A 7831-nucleotide genomic window follows, 5' to 3' on the forward strand; every position below is an offset into this window, starting at 1 on the left:
CCTACTCCCTCAAGTCTTGTCACTAAACCTGCTTCGTCTCTGTCTCCACCGACCCCTTCCTGTGTACACAGAAGTGCTGTCTGGACGTAGAAAGGCCGCCTGCTTTGAGTCACAAACACAAGGAGCTGTGGAGACGCTTCTCCTCTGCACCCTTTCCCAGGGCGACAGCTCCTTGGCTGGGTGCTGGGTCCTGACATCAAAGGACACTCAGAACCCACCGGTCTCTCCACGGTGCCCACTTATTCTGATGGCCCAGAGGGATCTTCCTCCCCACATGCCAGATTCGTCCCATCTGGAAACTATGCCACCACCTGGTATCAGGAGCCCATGGGACCCTACTCTACCCCAGGGCCCAGAGCTTCCACGACAGGAAACAAAGCCCATTCTCATTTTTCCCGGATTCTGTCTTCATGAATTCACCTACTCGCTACAATTTATGTGCAACCCCAGAACACACACACACACACACACACACTCACACACACACACACACACACACACAGCGCTTTCACAGTCATTCACAAACATTCGAGAAGTGGTGACAAATTTGAGTCACCCCACATGCACATTCCCGGCTGAGGTTAAAAAGCCATGTTCTGCTTTCTCATTTCAGCTCTCATACTGTAAAGAAGTGTCCTTCTCGTGGTCTATCCAATGCCACCATTTTTGCATATATGTGCTTTTCGTGGGTGAGATTTCAGCTTAAAGCAGCCCCCAAGCATAGTGCTGAAGCTCTGACTAGTGCTCGTATGAGTGAGAAGGCTGCGATGTGCCTTATGGAGAAAAGAGGTGTGTTTGATAAGCTTTGTTCGGGCATGAGTCATAGTGCTGTTGGCCACTATGAGTTCAATGTTAAGGAACCAACAGTATGTATTAAGGTGTCTTTAAACAGAAGCACACATAATACAGGTTACGTCTTGATCAGCTGATAAAAGTGCTGTGACCAGAGGCTTGCATGAACCTAACCCTGGATTTCCCCTAGGAACAATGGTCCAGTGTTCGCTAATTTAGTGGTCAAAGTGACTTTACAGAATACTTGGAATAACGAGAATCAGTTGTATATTCAACAGCAATGCCAAGCCTCTATTCAAATATCAGTATCACTCTAGAAAGCTCAGCAGCGCCAACCCTGGACCGAGCTTGGACCCATGCTACCATCCCAGAAGGGCTTTCCTCCCAGCCTCACCAAGGTCAGTCCAGGATGACCCTGATCTGAGGTGAGCGCTTTAGCCAGAGTAGAACCATTCTTTGCACTGTCTTCCCCACTGTTTATCTGAAATGCAGGTATCTTTCTTCCCTTGCCCAGCCCTGGTCCAGAACCCAAGTACCCTTCCTCTAACTGGTACTGATGGGGGAGTCTGATAAACACTGAGACAGATTCTGGAGGACATCAAGGTTGGGAGGCAAATGATGACCTTACCCTGATTCTAGCCCAGTCCCTCCCACTGTGGCGATCCTCTCACTAAAAACAGAGGCAGAAACACAGAAGCAAAGGTGGACAGGGTGGCTGGATGCCCACTCTGCTATAAGATGGACGAGTTGGGGGCAGCAAGAGTTCTGTGAGCTACAAAGAGCGTAGCCCAAGTATAGAGAGCTCCGCCAGCAGGGAGAGCAAGACCAGAGGCATTTCTTCCTAGGCTGACCTGGGACCAGCTGACCAGACAAAGAGAACAGATTGGCAGAAGCCCACAGGCAGGTAAGGGAGACTCACAGCCTCCCAGAGCCTCGGGTTTCCTGTCTGTAGATGAGGCCTTAACCTACCCCATCCCTTCTGTCCCTTCTAGCTCTAAGGCACTCTCCAGGTGTCTCTGCTCCCTCTCCTGACATAGCTGACCGTTTCTTGGGAGCAGAAGCTGTGGGAGGGGAGGGGTGTGCACTGTAGTCGCTGAGCCTAGATTGAGCCTGGGGACACAGCAAGGGAAACAGCTGCTGGATGGAGGGCCAAGCCACGGAGGCACCAGGAACGGGGAGAGGCCCTAGCAGACTCAGCAGAAATACAAAGGGAGGGGCTGAACCACCAGGAGGAAAGAGAGATCAGGAAGCAGGTGCCCTGAGCCCTCTGATCTGAAGGAGACATCTGTAGCGGGGAGGGGAAGGGTCTTAGCACAGGGGCCATGATCTGATTCTCAGAACGTGCACTTCGGGGCACTGGAGGGGCAGCTAGAGAGAGGTTTCCATTCAAAAGGTCCTCACCGCCCTTCACTCCCTTCCCCTCTAGTGGAGGCTGGGGCAGCGGGTCTGACGACCTCAGGGGCTGTTGTCTGGACAGAGTCAGGTTACATTTCCTGAATACACAGGCCAGGTAGACCTGTGCACAGGTACAACCAGCCGTGTCTGTGCCCCCTGCCTTACTGGGAGCACCTCTCCAGGTGGGGCTGGGCCTCCTGCCTCCAGGCTGCTCCCCGGCCCGCCCCGAGCCCGCTCTGCCCAGGGGACTCTGTCCCAGTGGTGGCCCCTCGCCCAGGCTATTCTTCAAGTTTTGAAACAAAGAAGGAGGGTCTCCTAGAGAGTGGGAGGTTAGCAGGTGGTAGGTCACCCCAGAAGGTTCCAGAACCCCAGCTACGTGGTCTATCACCATGCCACCCTCCCTCCCCAGAAGGGACAACATTCTAATGTGGTACTCACATGTGTCTGGCTTGTGGCAGTTGTGTCCCTGACGGAAGTACTGGGGGTTCTCAATGACCGGGATGCGAGTCATGCCGATGACCACTGTGTCTGGCCCGGCATCCAGAGACGAGGGCGTGGTGATGCCATGGTTGATGTGATGCAGCGGGCTGGCTGAGTCCTCCTCGCCACTGATGACAGCCACAGGACCTGCACACACCAGGAGAGACACAGGACCCCGGTGAAGTCACATCCAGCCAGTGCCCAGCCCTGCCCACAGACCTTTTCACTATTTTTCCCACCACATTTTCCATAGGAGCAAAATCCATTGGAAGAGTATTCCCCGAATGCTCTGGATTCTGAATTGAGGATAACCGCTTAATTCTCTTTCACGAGAGGGAGAAAAATCTACCTCATCACACCATGGAAACAGCTGAAAAATAAGAGTGAATCTAAATGATTATGACATGAAGTATCCCCACTTCCCCAAATCCAAATTAGTTCAAAATAATTAAAAGTTCAAATAAGTTTCTTTGCTTATATAACAACAACAGGATTTAAAAAATGACCTAGCGGTAGTATGCAGCCTGTCCCTTGTCTCTTCAAGAGCTTTCAAAACTACTGATGCTGGGTCCCACCCTCAAAGATTCTGATTCAATTGGTCTGGGGATGCAACTTGGGCATCAGGATTTAAAAGCTCCCTTGTGAGTCCCAAGTCCGGCTAAGATCTGGAGTCTCTCTTTAGGGCCTTGGAGGCTGAGAACCTTTCCAGAGTGGCCATCAGATGCCCACAGGAGTATGAAGTAAGTTTCCCTGGATTCTGCTATCAACCCTCCCCGGCCCACAGACAGATAAGCCCGACGTGGGCTTGGATCTGACTCCGGCCAGCTTTCACAAGCACTCAGGCTGCAATACTATTAGCCTACAGACAGCTGGGCCACAGCTGACCCACTCTTGAAAGTTCCATATTTGCCCCAATGGCTTCAGAGAACACCATCTGCATCTTCACCAACCCTAATGCCACCATATTCTAACCCAAAGAAAAAAACCCGTAAATAAGGTGATTTGCGAACACGAGTTGAGAAAGATGATTAATGCTGCTGCCTTGGTAGAGAAATGATTCTGTTTGGCGGTGTGATTCTCCCATAAGTACAAATAAAACTCCTGTGAAGTGAATTAGCTGTGACTGTTTGTGGCTTTCTACAAGTGGCATTTGAAATGGCTGCTTTGCAAGACGCATGGTCCCAAGACAAAGCACCTGCTGTGATTTGGTTTTGCAGCTTTTGAACAATATTTCCACTGCAGAAATCCACTTACATCTTACTGAAGTTTATGGGGAGAATATTTCCCATCAAATAGCAAGGTGAAGCGCCAGTGAGGCAGAACTAAATGGAGGATGGGTAAATGCAAACTGAGGACTCTGAATTCCACCCCGTCAGCACAGACAGGCTTATTTCAATCCACGACAAATGTCTGACTGTGCTTGGAGACCATGTGAAAAAAGTAGCAGTAAGGGGCTGCCCAAATACTCGCAGGCATCACGTGCCTTGCAAAAAGAGGCCAGCTCTCGAAAATACCTTGTAAACTTTTTTGAAACACTTCCCAGTGATTTCCAGTTAAACATGGAATGCTGAACACTGGTCTTTAGCCTGCTCACCCCAAATGCTATTAACATGCAAAGGAATTAAAGAAATATTGGTGCACAAAGAGGAAGAGGGGAGACAAGAGGAAATGAGATGTTTCGACAACGTTTTGGAAGATGAGAAACCAAAGGAAGAGAAGCTTGCTTACAGAGAGGAGGAAGACAGGGAAAAAAGGACCACCAGGTCTGTGGCGGGGAATCATGACGGGAAGTCAGTTCTGCCGGAGAGACCCAGTACTTGAAGGGTCAGGGGACCAAGGAAGGCTGCTGTGAGGCTCGGGGCTGGAACAAGTCACCCCGGCCATCACCTCCCCCCCATCCATCAGAGTCTAGTGGTTTCATCCCAGAGAAATTGAACCTGAAACGTTCAGGGGATGGCTGGGGTGAAGCACAAGGCAGAGCTCCTTCTTCTTGCTCCTAAAACAACAGAAACGGGACTTCCCTGGTGGTCCAGTGGTTAAGAATCCTCCTTCCAACACAGGGGACGTGGGTTCGATCCCTAGTCAGGGAACTAAGATCCCACATGCCGTGAGGCAACTAAGCCCGCGTGCTCTAGAGCCGATGTGCCACGACTACTGAGCCCATGTGTTCTGGTGCCTGCTTGCCGCAACTAGAGAAGCCCACGTGCCACAAGGAAGGGCCTGTGCAATGCAACGAAAGATCCCACATGCCGCAATGAAGATCCCGCGTGCCGCAACTAAGACCTGATGCAGCCAAATAAATAAATAAATATTTTAAAAATAATAAATAAAACAACAGAAACCAGGAACAACACTGCTTACCCAGCCACCTCACCCTTGGTCTTGCCTCAAATACCGCCACCCCAGAGGAGATTACAGAATGCTTCTCTGGAGAAACTAAATGCCTTAGAATGGACTTCTGGAGAGTGACATGTGAGGGTCTCCCAAGGAAGTCGAGCTTACATGGCAATCATGCCTTAGTGAAGCGGGACAGTTGACAAGCCCCACCGTGCACACAAAGCAGGATCTTACTAGCTTTCTAGTGTTCAATTCCTAAATACGAAGAAACAGTCCAGGATCACCAGACACTTCAGCAAAGCTTAAGCCTGAAAGAGGGGCACAAGACACACAATCAGACACCTGCAGGAAGCAGAGGCAACTCAGGGAGCAGAAGACTTTTTTTTTTTTTTTTTTTTTTTTTTGTGGTACGCAGGTCTCTCACTGTTGTGGCCTCTCCCGTTGCAGAGCACAGGCTCCGGACGCGCAGGCTCAGCGGTCACGGCTCACGGGCCCAGCCGCTCCGCAGCGTGTGGGATCCTCCCGGACCGGGGCACGAACCCGCGTCCCCTGCATCGGCAGGCGGACTCTCAACCACTGCGCCACCAGGGAAGCACTAGCAAAAGACTTTTTAAAAAATATCTTCAGAAAGATAAATGAAGACATTGCATCCAGAAAACAAGATGATACTTAAAAATGACCAATTAGAAGGTAAGAAAGAATCCTTGAGAATTGTGATCATCAAAATTTGAAAGTCACAGAAGAATGGAAGATAAGTCAAGAAAATGTCCCAGAAAGTCAAACAAAAAGGAAAAAGGTGGTAAATAGAAAAGAAAAGATATGAAAATTCAAGACTCGATCTAGAGATCCAACATCTGATTAAAAGGAGAGAGAGAAAGAGAGAGACAGAGAGGGAGAGAGGGACAGAAAGAGAAAGATGAAAGGCCAAAATAAAAAAATATGGAAAAATTTGCCCAAAATATTATCTATGCAGTTCCCAGAACAATTAACACATACAAGAGAGCATGCATTCATGCGCATGCGTGCACACACGGGTGTGTACACACACGGATGCATACACACACACACAGACACACACACACATCAAGACACAAAGTTATGAAATGCCAGAACCATGAGGATAAAGAGAAGATGCTAAGAGCTTCCAGGAGGATGGGACAGGTCATATTTCAAAAGGAACAGGAATCGGAAAGACAGCCTAATTCTCCATAAAAACCTAATACTTGTTACTGTAACTGAGCAAATTCCTTCAAAATTCTGATGGGCAAATTTTCAACCTAGAATTCTATACCTAAAAATGTATCCACCCATAGTAAGGGCAAAAGGGACATGTTTGCAGACATGTAAAAATTTACCTCACCCTATCTTAGGAAGTGACGTGACGTGGAAGGTTCAGCAAAACAAAGGGGCAAAAAAGGAAAGGGGAGTCAGGGATCCAGTTCTCAAAAGACCAAACAACAGGAGGCCCCACACACATTGGCCCCTTCTGTTCTCAGCATTACAGGACATGGGTTGTTACAGCAACATGGAGGAAGGACACAAAATCAGGAGGAGTTTGGAGAAGACAGAACACTGGACATTCGAATCTGCTTTCATCAAGTCAATGGACAAAGCGAGTGATCAACAAAATGGTCCAAAAGCCTGTGCTTTAAAAGTGTCAGCTTTCTCGACATTATTTATTCTGGAATCTGAAAAGGGCCGGGGAAAGAGCCATGGGTAGAAGTGTCCTTCTATAGTCTCCCAAGCCATGGAGAGGATGGATAGGGAGGCCCACAGAGACCTGACAGAAATAAAAGAATAAAGCAGACTAAGGAGCCCTGGAGGACCCACTACTTAAAATGCAGGCGGAGAAAGGGGAGCTGAAAAAGGAGAATGAGAAGAAATGGCCAGAGAAGGCTGTTGTCTTAGAAGTCAAAGTAGGAGAACTTCCGGAAGCTGAAGAGCATCAATATACAGAGGCCAACTAAGATGAAGAATGAAATCAGGCCACTGCATTTGACAATAAGAAGGCAGCTTTAATGAGAGCAGTTTCCATAGAACAGTAGAGGAAAATATCATATTACAGTGGGTTGAAGAGCTGGAGAAATCACCATCACCATCATCATCATTTTTATCACTGAGTGCTTCCTAGGTATCATGCTCTGGAAAGGTAACTTCTTTACCTTTATACTTTTATACCTTTCTGTGCAACCAGCATCCACTCTAAGAATCGATCTCCCTTCCCAAGTCTGGCTGATTCTCCTGTCCCTTGCCTCAGGGGGAAACCCACAGACCTGTGGTCCCTCTGGGAAAGGAAGCATTTCTTCTTACCTGAATAGCCACAGAAATGAATTTATTAAGATACAAAGAAGGGACAAGTAATTCAGGGGACATCTCAGCTGTGTGGGGAGCTCTCTTCTATTTTCTGAGCCCTAAGGCAGGTCAGGAGGAGTCAAGCTTGCTGTCTTCTGAGCTCTCAAGACACAAACACAGACTGTCTAGTATCTGTGATGGGCCTCTCTGCTGTCACTAATCCATTCCTAATTGCACATTTATTTTGGTATGCAGCACAAATAAACAAAAAGAAGGAAACAGGTTTATAGCCCTTCTGGTAAGTTCAAGCTTTTGAGAGAGACCTGAAGGAAGACAGGTCTGCTCAGACGCTCCCATCACATGATTCTCTTCCGAAACAGGTGCCTTTTTTTCCCTTCAGACCTATGGTGGGTTTTGTTCCTCCAGTCACATCATAATAGAACCATTAGATAATTAGAGACAGCTTGATGGCCCCGACAGGTGTCCTGCCCAGCAGGATGGTCCTAACTGTCTTTCCAGAGTCTCTCTCTTTCCC

The 7831-nt window shown here is 48.4% G+C and overlaps 1 protein-coding gene across 4 annotated transcripts in view; it reads right to left on the reverse strand.

Annotated features, from left to right (window-relative positions):
* NTRK3 (neurotrophic receptor tyrosine kinase 3) overlaps positions 1 to 7831 on the reverse strand; it is a 378302-nt gene that overhangs the window by 144528 nt on the left and 225943 nt on the right. For all 4 annotated transcript variants that reach the window (XM_007446035.1, XM_007446034.1, XM_007446033.1 and 1 more), the window contains one exon: positions 2626 to 2814. In XM_007446035.1, coding sequence (XP_007446097.1) covers positions 2626 to 2814 — 189 coding nt within the window. The remainder of the gene's footprint in view (positions 1 to 2625; positions 2815 to 7831) is intronic.

The sequence above is a fragment of the Lipotes vexillifer genome, unplaced genomic scaffold, assembly GCF_000442215.2.
Source record: "Lipotes vexillifer unplaced genomic scaffold, Lipotes_vexillifer_v1.1 scaffold495, whole genome shotgun sequence".
Lineage (NCBI taxonomy): Eukaryota > Metazoa > Chordata > Mammalia > Artiodactyla > Lipotidae > Lipotes > Lipotes vexillifer.